The sequence below is a fragment of the Neopsephotus bourkii genome, unplaced genomic scaffold (assembly GCF_033783945.1).
Source record: "Neopsephotus bourkii isolate Nb327-2 ecotype Australia unplaced genomic scaffold, CSIRO-AGI_Nbou_v1 NB_1863, whole genome shotgun sequence".
In the NCBI taxonomy this organism is placed as follows: domain Eukaryota; kingdom Metazoa; phylum Chordata; class Aves; order Psittaciformes; family Psittacidae; genus Neopsephotus; species Neopsephotus bourkii.
Genome location: NW_026902336.1, coordinates 360,648 through 376,095, shown reverse-complemented (window position 1 = coordinate 376,095; position 15,448 = coordinate 360,648). Strand labels below are relative to the sequence as shown.

At 43.2% G+C, this 15,448-nt stretch overlaps 1 protein-coding gene across 3 annotated transcripts in view; it reads left to right on the top strand.

Annotated features, from left to right (window-relative positions):
* NECAB2 (N-terminal EF-hand calcium binding protein 2) overlaps window positions 1-15,448 on the top strand; it is a 92,843-nt gene that overhangs the window by 15,830 nt on the left and 61,565 nt on the right. For 2 of the 3 annotated variants that reach the window (XM_061344093.1, XM_061344091.1), the window contains exon 2: window positions 6,888-6,912. In XM_061344093.1, the coding sequence (XP_061200077.1) occupies window positions 6,888-6,912 (25 nt within the window). Of the gene's footprint in view, window positions 1-6,663; window positions 6,734-6,887; window positions 6,913-15,448 lie in introns of those variants that run through there. The other variant, XM_061344092.1, reaches the window with a different exon arrangement.

The window sequence follows — 15,448 nt, the reverse complement described above, 5'->3', positions numbered from 1 at the left end:
CTCTCTTTTTCTCCAGTTACAATAAGAACATCAACTGAAGCTGCAGCTTCACTGTAACAGCCTCTTCAAGTGCACTGTGAGACTCCCCCTTCCCCCCCCATGAAGTGTTTAAGCAGAGAAACACACATTTGGGTTAATTATTATTCATTATCGGGAACGTAAAAAGCATCCCACTGAATCCTCAAGGGATGAGAACGTGTTTTCCAATCAACTCATTCACTTTCCTGCATTACACGGATGTCCAGGGGAAGCAGTGAGTCCCAGCCACGCAGCAGCGTGACTCAGTAGGTGGGGATGAAGTGAAAGACCTGTGAGATTTTATATTTAACTACCACATTTGCATGAGCTGGTGTGCTATGTAGACAGTTCACTAGGGGCTGGGAAAGGAGGGTTAAGCTTGGTATTAAGCTACGTATTAGATGGCTCTGATGCTAATGGTACTTTAGTCCCTTTTTCTTCCTTTTCTGTTCTGGCTTTCTTTTGACTCAGACATCTGCAGTGTGCTTGTTCTGACTCCTCTGTATTGTGAGGCTGGGTCATGGGTCAGTACAAAGTTCCCTATGTCCTTTCTGCCAAAGAAACAGAACTGTGTTGGTGTGGGGCAAAACTGAGGGTTGGGGAAGAACAAAATACAAGGGAGCTAGATACCTTTTGTCATCAACCTGTCAACTGCCACTTGGAGGGTGAATCTTAACTTTGGGCTGGTTTCAGTATTTTTCTTTCATTCTGCCTGTGTCTGTTCAGGTAAAAGATTAAAAAAGGTTGAATAACGTTTATGAGTTCAGCTCAAAAAAAAAAAAAAAAAAAACACCACCAAAAAAACAGACCCACAAAAAACCCAAAAGTTAAAATTGTAGATTAACTAAGACCTGGTAGAAAACTAATGAAAAAGATATTTAAGTCCTATGCATTGCCTAAAATATGCAATGAGTAAAACTGAGGGGTGACTGATGCTTTTCAGTGGTGGTAGCAAATAAAGTGGAGGTGAGGTGTCACTCTAGGAACCTGGAAAACATCACTTTGCATTTAATGTTAGGCAAACTAGCCCAAGGGGTTAAGCAAAGGGTCTGTACCCATCCTGTGCTCACCCTCAGGTGTCTGCCTCTGTGTGTTTGCTCCTGAGGTCTGGATTGCGCACAGCTGCTCCATCTGCCAGAGCCAAAAGCTCAGGCTTGGCAGCATGTGTAATCTGCTGTAGATAACTAATGTCTATCCATAGCTAATTATGTGAGTAGTAACGCTATGTTCTCTTTCTGCCTTCTGGACTGCTTCAAGATACCCTGAGCTTTGCTCTAAACCCACAGGGACAAAACCTCTTTATTAAAAGGAAGCTGAAACTGTCACACTGCTGCTCAAATCCATGTGTGGTGATAGTGTCATTTGTAGTCCACAGCAAATCCTCGCACATCGTAAGACTTATGAAGGGACAGTATAGTGGGTGTGTGGGTAAGCCTATATCAGATCATGTTTGCTGAGTATGAGTGAGTCCACATGCAGTACAGAACTGAGTGGATGGTTCCTAAGGACTGAGAAATATCTGGGTAGGCATTGCTCTGTCTCAGTGGGAGTATTTCAGTGCTGACTTATGTACTTTCTCATCTCTTCCTGCCTTCATGTTACTGTCAAAAACCTACATTGTTGCTAGGATTGTGAAACCCAGTGCATGTTAAAACCTGGTCAGTCACAGTGGCTGCAGGCAAAGATGCTCCATCTGGTTTACACCAGGGAGAGCCTGTTGGAAGCGCTCATATCCTGCTTGTCATCTAAAATATAAGGGTCAGCCTTGGGTATCAGTGAGCATCCCTATGGCAGGACTGTATACTCCAAGGGGTACTGGCATCCCTGCCTCCTCGCTAGCTTTGCTGATGGTGACTAAATGCATTGATTTTTGGCTTTATTTTAGATGTTCCTGAAGAAAGCAGTGCTATTCATTTCAGGTCAGATGAAGCTTTTTGTTTAATCTGCACTGTCTTTTCCTGAAAACTAATTTTGACCCTTATCTGCCTATTTCCTTCTTTAATAGGGTCAGAAAGATCATTTCAAATCCATCTCTCTTGCTAATGGCTGCTCTTGCATACCCACTTACCTGCCAGATCTGATTTGCACTTCTTCAACCCCATGGGACTGACTGAGGTGTTTGGATAGAAGATACAGAGAATTTGGCTTGTGCCAAGAGTGCATTTCCAAATGTAGATCCAAGAATTGACAGTTTTCCAACTGCTTTGTGAATAACACTATTTCCAGTGCAGCAAAGCTATTGCAGCCACAAAATCCCATCTTTTCTGCTTTGATGTTTATTCTTCTGTGTTTTTTGTGTGTTGGTTGGTAGCTGTTTTTCTGCTTTTTTTGGATTGTTTTTAAGGTTGATTCCCTCCCTGTCTTGTACCCTTATTTACCCTCTCACTTCTCCAAGTGAATAGGGAAGGCTATCTTCCTCCTCCTTCATTACTCTTACGTGAAATCCATGGTTTGAAATCATCCTCTTGAGCCATGCCAGCAGGGCATGGCTGCAAAGCAGGGGCAAAGCAGGGCTGTGCTCTGTGCATTCAGGGATTGCTCGTGGCAAGGTACATAATGGCACAGAAGAGTCCAGCCTTTCTTTTCTGCTCTTCAGGTCTTTGTGAGCAGGTGCTTGAAATGGAGCTGGAACCAGGGACAATGTTAATGGAAAAGTAACTTCTAGCGCTGTGTAGGTGGCAAAAGCAAACGCAGCTCTTGCCTGTCTCATGTGACTTTTATTTAGAACAGCCAGGTAAAGTCTAAGGAGAAAGGTACAAGTGAAAGGAGAAGCTAAGATACGGTGTTAACTGCCCTTCTCTTGCAGCGGCAGAAAGAGCCAGGAGACCTGGAGATCTATGGGAGCCTTGCTCTGGCAGGGAAGCTGCTCCAGAAAGGACAATATTATTTGCACCCCAATGGCATATGTCTGAAACACCCAAAACAAAACTTTCCCCTTGCGTGGGCAAAGCTCGCTAGCCTGATGATACCAAACGATGTTGTTCAAAGTGGAAAAGATTTGGGTCATTACATTCTTGGATTATTACTTGAAAGAGCAACATAGAGAGGCTGTAGGATACATTCCTACCAGTACCTCGAGCTAGAGAGGTAAAGGCCATACCTGACACCAAACCTTGTCTCAGCTCCACATGAGGTGTTGAGGCTTGTAGGGAGAGGAACAGAAAGGAAGAACAAGAATATAGGGATATTGTGAACAGACTAATTGGGGTTTTAGGTATATCTGGGTATCTGGATGCTTTCTCATCCATTAGGCTTTCCTCACTCAGGAGACTTAACATTTTGTTTGTCCTCAATTTTGCACCAAGATTATAATGGAAAACAAAATTCTAGCTCAGCTGCAGTCTATTTTAAATCAACATCATGTTAACCTGCTGAAGGGACAATAAACTCTACAAAGCCTGTAATAAATCTTGGGCTGGTTAGTGGAGTGCTTCTGTGAATTTAATAAAGAAAACCTCCATTAAGCAGCCTCTAGTGTTGCACATTCTCATCCAGGAGCTTCGAAAAGGCAGAACTGAATGTTTAAATTGAAAGCATTGGGGTTTTTTTAAGTTCATTATTAGCCACTAGTGTTTTGAATTGCTTACTTCTGCCAGCAAACATCTGTAGTAGCCCTTTGAGAGTACAGCAAAAATGTGTATTTTAAAAGTCATTTGAAATCTTGACAGATGTTCCTCACTTCAAATAAAACAGTTTATAGTCATCTAAACACAGTAAATGGAATAAGTATGCTTCAGACAGCAAACTACATGCCTCTGTAAAGCCTATAAAGTAAGTTAATCTGGCCCATACTGTGGGCATCCTGTGGGCTCACCATGCAACTTAGCTTGTGCTTCAGGAGCCTTGCCTAATAGGTTTAAAATGTAGCTCATGGGGGAGATGGTTGCTGAAGTACTTTTTGGACTGGATAATTTCTCATTTACCAATCTGAAAGCCCTGACGGTTGGAGAACTGTGGGTGATGGAGCGGAAAGAGCATCCCTGGTCAGGCTGTGAGGTGCTGCCAGCTCCTGTTCCATGTTGGGGATGATCCTTTCTGGGGTGGAGGCATGGGAAGCCAATTGCTGCCAAGGGTGTAGCAGGACAAGATGTTTCTCTATCAATATTTCATAGCCTCCACTCCTGCTGACCTCCAGAGCTGCTGCCTCGGCTAAGTCTAAGCAACTTCACTGCTGAGTGAGAATAGCAGTGATGGAGTTACTGCAGGCCTGCAGAGAGTGAGTGCAGGGATGACTGGCTTTGCAGTGTCTATGTTGGAGATGACACAGCATACCTGCTTATATTCCCTTCTTCCTGGAGCTGATTAGAGCATTCCTTCTGCTGAACACCTTCAGAGGCTGGCACTGAGCTGCCATAGGGGGGCTTGCCTTGCTGGGCCATAGGAGAATCATGAGGGGCTGCATTTTCCCTTCCTTCACCAGATCTTTCCCTTACTGAAAGCACATCACATCCTTCCCACAGCGGAACAACTACTTCAAGACATGAACAGAGAGCATCTTCAGGTGTGCGTGGGAGGGCACTCTTGTTTGCTGAGACAGAGCATGAATCCTGCGTCTCCACAGAAGCAGTGTTTCTGGCAGCATTACCAGGATATCACAGAGTATATTATGTCTTTATCAGCCTCCTGGTGCTCATTCCAGGGCTCATACCTTGATGTACTGCCTGCCTGTGATGACAGATGTCTTTATCTTAAACTGCTTTCCCTTCAGGTGTCCTGTTTTGAATATTTTTTTGTGTGTGCAGATTTTAGGTGGTTCAATTAAGCTGGAAGAATAAATCTTGCTCATTAGCAATAAAAACTAAACAGTTTAGTCCTGTAGAATAAACCTTAGTAGGTAACACAGCTGATGTGAATCTTCCATCAATGTGCTTGTTTACAAATAATCATACTTTCTAGGAGTATCTGGGGGAGCTAAAGCCTTGAAAGGTCCACTTAGTGGAAGTGGACATAAATACTTCAGTTTCTTAACATTTTTACCTTTTTTCTTTTTTTCCTCTTGCTCCTACTGTTCATGGTGAGGTTGGTGGCTCCACAGAGCAGAGCACTGCAGATTTTTTCCACTTTAAGCTATGTTTTACTTATTGTTTTTGCCTTCCCATTCTTCCTCTGCCATTTGTGCTCAGCATTGTGGCAATCTCCCACAGGACATCAGAATAGACTTTGCTGCTTCTGCATTGGACTTGATGTCATGCCTTTATTTCAAAGCAGTGGGAATAGTAATACAAGTATGTGGTGATGAAACAAATCCAGCAATAAACAGCATCTAGAAAGAAAAGTGCCTCATCTGGAGGTGCTCATGGGAGTGTGAGGAGTTGGGGTGTCTAAGCCAGAAAAAAATGAGTATTTTGTACTCTGGGAAGTGCATGTTGTGCATGGCTGACTGACGTGTGCCAAAGCCTGGGGGCCTTCTGGGGTTCCTGCTTGTCTTGCCTGGCTTTATTCTTTCTTCCCATAGACAAGCTGTGACTGGCCCTTCAAACCCCATATTTAACCTCAGTGAACTCCATAAGGATGGTAGGATTTCCCCCCTAAAGCTTCTAATTAATCTGAAAAAAAATAAAGGTCAGTCCAAGAAGTAAGGAGTTTTGGGGCGGTCACAAGCTGTAATCTTTGTAGGGTTATGACCCTCTCTTGAAGCTGGGACTTGATGGCTCCCACCATTTAGATCTGGCTTCACCAGAGGGTGTTTTCCTCGGCTGAAGTACACCAGGAAGTCCACCTTTGACTTTTCCCTGTGCGGCTAAGGAGGAACTTTGGGCAAAAGAATGATTATTATTCCTTAATTAAGCTATGTTCTCTTAAATAGCATATTCTGCAATTCAGTTTGTCTCTTGGGATTCCTTTTTTGTGCAGCAGTTTCTCTCCTGATATTTTTCTCTTTTTTAACATTATTTTATGACCCAGAAAAGAACAGATTCCATTTTAGGGCTGACTGTGATCTGTCCTGCTGGTGCTTTTTTTCCCACTGCAGGGAAATGTCTTTGTACAGTCAAAATCTGCTTTTGCTCAAATTAATAAGGTCAGGTCTGAAGAAACGATGGCAACATTTTCCTTTTCTGCCCAGTTTGAGCATATTAATTTTTTGGTAATTTATGGCCAAACATGTGCCAGCAGCTATTTTTTGCAGGAACCTGTAAGACTGCAACCTTTGCACAAGCCTTTTGCTATTAATTGCATTGTCATGTGTCTATTTCTAAAATGAGACTAGTCAAAGGCATAGCAGTTGTTTCTGCTGTTTTTCCCTCGCAAATTCAGCCATACTACACGTTGCTGCAATTCTTTTTTCTTCTGACAGGGCTGTGTGATTCCTCTCTGTGGGCTGCTCCTCCACACTGTAGTTTTAAGTCTAAATATAATCTTTTTCCCACAGAGGAAATGTGCTTTTTTAAAAAGAATATTGCAAATAGTTTTAGAAGTGCAGAACTGTGAAACCTGCTTTAAGAGATATTATTGATGCTAGAGAAATTGGCTGGGCATGCTGCACAGCTGTTATAATTTTTTTTAATTGGTATTTTTCATGTGTTGGATCCATGTTTTTGTCTTTCTTCTGCAAGCGAGGTAGGAGAGGGTGGAAGTGCTGGAAGTATTTTGTGTTTATTTTGCTAGCTAACCCATTTTCTACCAGCTATTCCAAAGGTGACCATGTCAGTACTCTACTCCAGCAGTGGTTGGTCATCGTGTGGGTCTGGGGGTCATGGGCTGTGACCTGGGAAGGGTGAGCTCAGTAAAACAACTGAATTGGCTGAAGGGGCTTGAGTGTGTGGTCCTGCCCTGTGTGTGGGGATGAACATGGTCCCAGTGCTAAAGGCTTCACCCTCTCAAAGTTGAACAACATAGTAAATGTGTTTTTCTCTCTCTTTCAATTCTAGATTTTCAGAAGAGCTGACAAAAATGGTAAGTCTGTATATTCCTATTTCATATTTCTTGACTGAACTCTTGTCAGTATTACCATTTTTCCTGACAGTGACCTCTAGCTATTTAAATGTCTTTCAGCTTACTGGGCCTGATGTCGATAGGGTCTAAGCATCAGAAAACATTTTATTATTTCTTTGGCTGAGATATTCTTAGAGCAGATGTGATACTAGTGTGCAAGTCAGCATGGTGAGTTTCACCAGATTTGGGGCAATTTCACAAAAAAGGAGCATAAAAATAAATCACAACTAAGTGATAAGTGACAATCCACCTCTTGGAATAGCTTTGCAAAATGAACCTAATCTGTGAATATTAGTAGTTTGGTTCCTGAAGGACTGGATACATGCATTGAGGAGCAACATGTATTGATTTGTGTTTTCAGTATGTGCCTGTAGAAAGCTGGATAACTTTGCTGAGTCTAGTCTTTCCCTTAGGTGGGGAGCAATGTGGAGGTTATATGACTTGGGATCCTGAAAGGAGCTACTTTTCTGTGAGGTATCATGGGAAAAAAGAGGCAATGGGTCCAATCCCAGGATCTCTCTCCATTCTGAAAAGCAATTTAATTTTAGCACCTAGCTAAAATCCCAAGAGCTAGTCTCTAGCTAGTCCCTGTTGTACAGAAGAAGATTAAATATGTGTTAAAACTGTGTGCGTTTGCAGAGGGACATGTGGGAGCAAAGGAGCACAGGGGAGAGTTTGTTTTTTCTCTAGAATCATAGAATAGTTAGGGTTGGAAAGGGCCTTAAGATCATCAAGTTCCAATCCCCCTGCCATGGGCAGGGGCACCTCACTCTAAACCATATCACAAAAGGCCTCGTCCAACCTGGCCTTGAAGATCTTCCTTCCCTGGCAGATTTCAAAGGGATTTACCTGATTTCTGCAGGAACTTATAGATACATAGGATCACTACCCCTAGGAAAAACAGTGAAGGCTGCTGTCAGGTGGCTGCCGTGTAAGCAGTAAATGCCCTGTTAACGTGGGCATTTGATTCTAACAACTGACACAGTTATAAACCACTGAAATTTGTTGTTTGGATGAGCTGAGCAGTTGTGTGGTGGAAGGAGAATGCTGGTGATGAGGAGAGAACACTCCAAGTGCTCCTTACAAAAGAAAATGAATTTATGCTCTTGACACCCAGACTGTCATACTTCACAGCCTCCTGAGCACTTAATTGTTGCATAATTGGAGACCAGGAGATTTTGTTTGATGGAATACTAGATGCTGCCTCTGCTTTCTGCTGGCTGGGGTGCCTGCCCACATGGAGCTGAGTGCTGGGGTTGACAGCTTGTAATGAAGTGTTAACCTGCCACTTGCTCTCTGGTGGGGGGTTTGGAGTACAACTGTCAGTGTCTTTGCTGTTTGTAGATATTGGGCTAAAATCTGTGCTTAGCTATTCCCACCTCAGTTTGAAGTTGAAAATGCCACTCCAAGATTTGACCTGTTAAAAAGCTCCTTGCTAAGCCCTTGTTTAGCCTTCCTCCTGCTGGACCCTCCTTCCAGTTTCCAGGCCAGTCACTGCGTAGGACATCTGAAATCAAAAGCAGTGATTTCTTATTTTTTTTTTTCAATAACAAACGATACTCTTCTGAACAAAGCTTCAAAAGATGCACTTTAACATACTGGTCTTGATGTAGTTATTTTCAATGACTGCTTTTTGAGCTGTGCCAAATGATTCTGGTTTTGTTTTTATTCTAATTAAGTTTAGAATAGCTGCAATAGGGCTGAGGAATTGGAGCTCAAAGTACAAAATCTTGTCTTGGCTGTTGTGCCAATATTAAGGTTTTTCTAAGATTGGCGAGTAGAGCAGCTCAGGAGTTGCTCTTGGAGCTCTGGTATTTCCCACTCACTGCAGCGGGAAGGAAGGCACTGCTGCCTGTCAGGAACAGGCAGACATGTCTTTTCAACCCATCCAAGAGGGCAAAGCTGCCATTTTGGTGGTTTTACCACATCACAAGGTCGTGGGAGTTAAACTTTAGTCCAGCTCTCCCCGCAGGGACAGCTCTCTTGGTGTATTTCATAGGTGACAATGGCAAGACATGAATCTGTTGTTTTGTTGTTGTTTTTTTTTTTTTTTGTGGTGTGGGTGATAATTGGGAAATGATGAGCCTGTGGATCTGCTTGATCTGCTCTGGTGATGAGTTTCTGCGAAGACAGATGTACCTTTGGAAAGCAGGTGATGTTTACTGACCAGTTCCCTTGCTATTATTGAAACCCATGCAAACATCCTGGTTTTGCAACCTTGTAGTCTGTTATTAATAACAACCAAACATTCCTTCAGTATTTTAACACGAATAACAGGTAACGGTCAAATAAGTTCCTTCCATCAGCAAGAGCAAATCCGTTGTTCTTACCTCTGCCCCTCACCCTGGGAAAAACCCACCCATCTCCTCCATTGTCTTCTCCCTGAATGTTCCTCCCTTTGTAAGGCTCAAGCAAGTGATCCATATGGGTAACAAGCAGGACTGCTCTCCTGCATGTGGACAGGAAGACCATGAGTGGCTCAGGTACAGTGTGACACTGAACAGCATTTTCTTGTCCAGCTCGTTCAACCAGAGGGAGTCTGGAGTTGAGCAGAGAAGCAGAGATTAATACCCCAGAGCTGACCTTGAGGTGTCCATCAGCCACAATGGGCACCCAAACGCCTGTCCACTGAGCTGCTGTCCACGCAGATGTACCCTCCTGGGGGTGAGGTACCCTATAATCTAATGCTCATGGGGAGAATTGCTTATGGATGAGTGGTCACTTTGGTTGGACATGCTGTGCAGATGTGTAAAGATGTTCACTTCTTTGAAGATATTCCCCTGGACGCTGTTCGAACATCTTTATTCTATTCAGAGCAACCAGAGTTCTTCTTGATTAGGTCACAAAATGTTAAAATGCATGTGGATTGTCAGTGATATATCTGCCATCCATTAGCTGTTAATGCACTGGGTGTAAAGGTGACGAGCTGACTAGTCAGAACACATAACCAGCTTGGGGTGATATGAATAGGCACCAGCAGGACAAGCCCTACACCAGTGTCTGGTACTTAAATTGGTGGTTCATTGTCAAAGATGTTGCTGGACAGGAACTGGAACTGCTTAAGGGTGAAAGCTGTCGCTGCCAGGGTGCAGAAGGTCTGAGCACTAGGCTTGCAGGGAGGTGAGGAGACCACCATCACTGAATAGGCAGGATAACTGCTCCCCCAGCTCTGGCCAGGCTGCTGGCACCAGTTGCTCTACTGAAATTTGTCCTGCTTCATTTTAAGCCTGGGTAGGCACTGCAGCAAGGCACAGCTAGTGCTGTTAATGATGGCCAAATGGTCTATGAAGAAAAAGTTACCTCCACCTCCGTTTCCGCTTTCATTGCTTGCAATGCATGTGACCTACAACTGCATACAACTGCATTGTTTGGATAACACAGTGCAGTGCTCTCCATGAGACTAACGCTGCTAGGCAAACAGGACAGTGCCTTTTCCTTTTTCTGACTTGAGTGACAGGCTGTCACAAAGCAATCTGGTTCAGTGACAGCTCTATCCCTGTGTTGGCTCCTGCAAGGTGAGGTGGCCCACCATGTGTCAATCTCATGGTGGCTGCTTTCCAGTCCCACTAGGTAGGGTTGTCTCTGTGATCTTGGGGCTGTCTTCTGAAGGACTGTATGTCCTGCAATGATTTTCCCCACATTTATCTAGATGCTGCTTTTTTGTTGAGACAACATCTGCCAGCTGTGATGGCCAGCTCCAGCCATTCATACTTGCTGAACTCTTGAGTTTGCTACCTTTCGTAATTAGCTCAGCATATTCCTCTGAAGCCTTTTGGGGTCATGGCTTCCCACAGCTGCCTCTCCAGTCCCCTGCAGCTCACAGCAACTGCTGCAGGAAACGGGCAGGAATATTTCTCTTGGTACATCCTCCCTGCAAACTGTGGCCCAGAGTTTTCCAGAGCTAGAGGTAATGTCCTTGTATTTAATATCACCAGCGACCTCTTTTCCACAGTTTTCTCTTTGACATCCTGGCCTTTAATTTACTCATTTGTTGAAATTCTGTCTTTTCATGGCTTTACCTGGTGCAGCTCTGAGTAGCAGTGGAAGCATCACCCTGCTGCTTTCATGTGGCATCTGTGCTGTACAATGAAAACCCTACACTGTTAGGTTTTCATTGGAATCCCAGGAAGGGGTGCCGAGCCCTGGGCAGGCTGCTGGGAAGACAGGCTCACAGCTTCCCAAAATATTTTACTCTGTTAACACGCTTGTGATCTCTGCACATGTGCAGAGGTTCTTGTCTGGCAGACACTTTGCTTGTTTAATTGACCAGCTGAGGCGAGTCGTTCTATGGCGCTGTGTGATGGTGGCATATGGGGGACAGAGCTCCCAGGGCAGGGAGTGCTGGCAGCTTTACCCAGAACTGGCAACTCTTGCTCTCCTTGGCTCTTAGACCTGTGTAGGAGCCCTACAGAAATAGCAGGGGGAAATCTGAATAAAACTTCAGCTCTTTCTGTCTAGTTTAACTAGAACATCTCACATAACTTCTACCATGAAGAAATCAGGTGATTAAAGGGTCATGTAAGAGAGAGGAGAGATTTTAAGCTTAAGGCATTGTCCTACTTATTGTCCAGCTTCCTACCGTCAAGAGGTCATAAATCAGCATCTTGATTTTAAAAATTTTATTCTATTTTTCCCTCCAGCCTGTTTAAAAATGGCACTTATGGTGTTAAAGCAACATGTCTGGTTCTGTCACAGTAGCTATGGAGCCTGATCGTGTGAATTCTCCCTCATCCCCTTCTTTCCAAAGCTCCTCAGCATAAATTGTTAATCCATGTAAAACTGGATATTCTTGGTGCAAGATGCTAAACCACATCATTATCCCTGCCATGTTCAGGTACTTGCATTAAGGTGATTTGATTCAGTGCCTACATACTAAGACATTGCTAATGAAGAAGCCCTTTCTCTTTTAAAGGTGTCCTGGTCTCCTGGCCCAGAAAAACAAGATTCTGTCTCTAATGTGATTTAAGTCCCCAGACTTTTTCCCCATTGAGAATATCAAGCAGCTGGAATTACAAATATCTATATGGTAAACATAACAAACGGTTTGGATAGCACGCCTTGGAATGGTGAGCACGTTGGAGATACCTGGATAAACTGGCAAATGGTCTGAAAAAAGAAAGTGTAACCATCTGACAGTGAATAATTCAGCTAGCTTTAGTCATGCTTTGCAGGGGTATGGCTGTTACTCATTCAAAATAATCTTTTTCTTCTGTGTAAGAGTGTTTTTCCTTTCTCTGCTAATAATCCACCTACTGTCTTGTAACCCTCCCAGTCCCAGTAAACAATATTTTCTTTGACATATTGTAGGGAAATGGAGTTATCTTGTTTTAGGCTAAGGAAGCAGAGCTGTCAATCATCTGAGTTATCTACTGTGTACTTCAATAATCTCATTAGAAAGCTGTTAATCAATTATAAGTTAAATAGCCCAGGATCCCCTTTGAAAGATTAAGACTGTATAATTTTGATAGAGCAGCCTAATTGCTAACGATTCACTGCAAAAATGTTGCTTCCTGAAAACTGGAGTTTTATTATCTTGAAATCTCCATTCACTGCTACCACTCAACTGCCATGTCTTGAGTGTAACTAACTGCGAAGGGCATCCAGCTTTACTACTGTGGTTTAGTTGCATGGGTTTTGCTGCAATTATCAGATCTTGCTCATGGAAATGGCCATTGGTCTGGCCTATCCATGGGGCTGGCTTGCTGGGTACTGGGGGTTAGGTGGGTTCCCCTGGATCTCTGCCATGGAATAAGAAAGATGCAAAGGAAGATGTGCCAGAAAAAATCTTGGCATATGGTTATAAAGTGCCTAGAGAAAATAGCACGAGTAGCTGGCAGCAGTTCAGTATTTCACTTGACAGTGACAAGGGAAGATAGCATTGTGGTTTGGCCAACTTGGCACCTTCCAATTGCCGCTGTCCTTGTGACCTCTGTGCCAAGAACTGGCCCTAACCATTGTCCTCCCTTGAATGTATCATATCTAGAGAGGTGTGGACGGGAATGAAGCTGTTCAACACATGCTGCCTTGGATAGCTTCTGCTGTTACAAAAATTAAATACAATGAAGAATGAACATGAATTAAACAAATTTCATTTATAAATTTAACATAGAGATCTGGAGTGCAAATGGTGAGAGGAGGTTTCAGTTTTTAGTCGATCTGGATGATCAGCTGAAAGCCTGTAGAAGGATGTAGCAGAGCTGGTAAAGGAAAAAAGGAAGAATGAATGCGTGAAAGTGGTTGGAAAGGGCTTCTTGGTTGAGAGCCACCAAGATCAATGGAGTTACACCCATTCCTATCCCAGTAGGGCTTGCCCTTTAAATAGGTGCACACAGATATCTGTTAGTCATTTAAGAGCTCATTAAAGGTGATTTATACTGTTACTCAATGGAAGTAAAGGTTCGCATATCCCAGTGTTGGAAGCCTTATAGCAAATTGCACTACAAATGCTGGGGGCACATACAGAGCTGCTGACAAGCGGAGAACATAAATATCTTTGGACATCAGCATCATAACAAACTGGCTGAGGACTCTGGTTAGCTGGCAGCAGGGTTGTGCCGTTCTGAGCAGAGCAACATCTGCTTCTTAGGTATAAACTATTGGCACTGCTCTGACTGATGGCTTTGTGGCCATAATGCCCTTGCCACCACTGTCCCTTAATCTGTGGGGCTCACAAACTTCAAAAACTGGAAAAAGGAGAAAAAGGAAACCAAGTAAACAAAAAGCCTCAGGCACATCTCACAGTCCCAGCTTGATACGTTAAAGAACTGAGGCACGGCATAATTGCACCTAAGTAAAAAGCAGTTTTGTTAATCACCAATACACAAATGAAGAGACTTGAGCTTGAGATTTTTTCATGAATCAGTTTTCTTGCTTAAGGGATGGTTGTGGGAGAGCAAGGAAAGCCCTGGGCCTTCAGTGGAGGGAAAGGGCTCAATGAGTCTTGGTGTGGTGGATCTCCAAAAGAGCGGTGGATGAAGAGCCCAGCAATTTCCAGTCTTCCTAAGGGCTATGTCCCTGTCCTCAGTGTCTCATTTGTAAGCAGAGACTATTTCTCTGCTTTCAAGACTTCAGGGATCTGGGAAATTTGCAGGATTTTTAATAGTAATAATTCTCAAATGCTCACCCACTCTTTCCAGCCTCCACTTGGAGAAATGATTCTGATCACCTCTAATGAGCCTAGAACAGAAAGAAATGGGTGTTTGTCGTGGATGTGAATAGAGCTCAAATTCAAAGGAACCGGACCCAGATCACTGTGCAAATGTTTCCTTTTGCCTATTTCATTCCAAGAACGCCCCTTGCTGAGCTTGAGTCATTAATAAGGAAACTGGGGCAAAAAAAGAGTGAAAATGTGTCTTCAGATCTGGCCAGGAGAGAGGGAAAGAAAAAACTGTCACTGGTGAGCAATGGTCCAAATACCCCATTTTTAGTGTTCACTTTCAATGCTTTATGTCCCTGCACACTCTTTGTCTGCAGGTTAGTTTGAATCAGGAAAGTGGGATTATGGTCTGAGCACAGCACTGCTAGCATGATGTGTGCTAAACATCACGTACTGTTTGATTGGTTTCCTGCCTGTAGTGATGGTTGTACCTTAGTCCATTCTTTACTTTGGAAACCCGAGAGCCTGTAACTGTTCAGCTTGCTCATCCTGCCTTAGCCCATCCTTTTTTTTTTTTCGTAATGGCATCTGATTGCTGGGCAAAAACCTTCCATTTTGGAGTTGTTTTGAGTTTAGAAATAACAGGCATCCATTATTAATTACCTTGTTAATTTATTGAAACATTTTTAGAAAATTACTTGATTGGAATTTAGCGTGGTAATTGTCCATAAGGTGGTTTAAGACTCCAAGTACTTATCTCCCCACCTTCATTCATCAATTTAGGCCCTTTTGGAAAATTCACTTGCACAGGACTTAAATGGTGGATAGCAGCTATGACTCCAATAATATTGCACTGAAGGCATCAAGGAAGAAAAATTAAGACATTGTAACTTTGGGTGTTTTTATCAGCTCTTAAGAAGATGATAGGTAAGGACCACGATACCTCCATCTCCCTATCTCTGACTTTGTCATCTGTATCTGTATCCAGACAACTCAGAATAAAAAGACCCCAAACACCTAATAAGCCTCCTGCTGTACATATAACTCTTTCTTCCACAGCTCTGCATGCATTTTGGAATTACAATTTTACTGTGAGCTCCCAGGAGCCTTGCGGTCCTTGCTGAAACGGGCTACCACTCACCCAAACCACATATCTTGCAAAGTAATTACCTTCTGCACGGCTACACACACAGGGAAAACCTTGAGCTATTCATAGCCCACTGGTGTGTCCAAATTAAATCATCAGTTGTAAGTTAAAATATTTTAACTCTTGTATAACAAAAACACTATTAGCAGCCATGTGGAAAAATGCAGTGATGAATCAGGTGGAAAAACACAGTGGTGAATCAGGTTTTCTGAGTACAGATAAATCTGATAGGTTTTTCCATGCCCAGATAACAA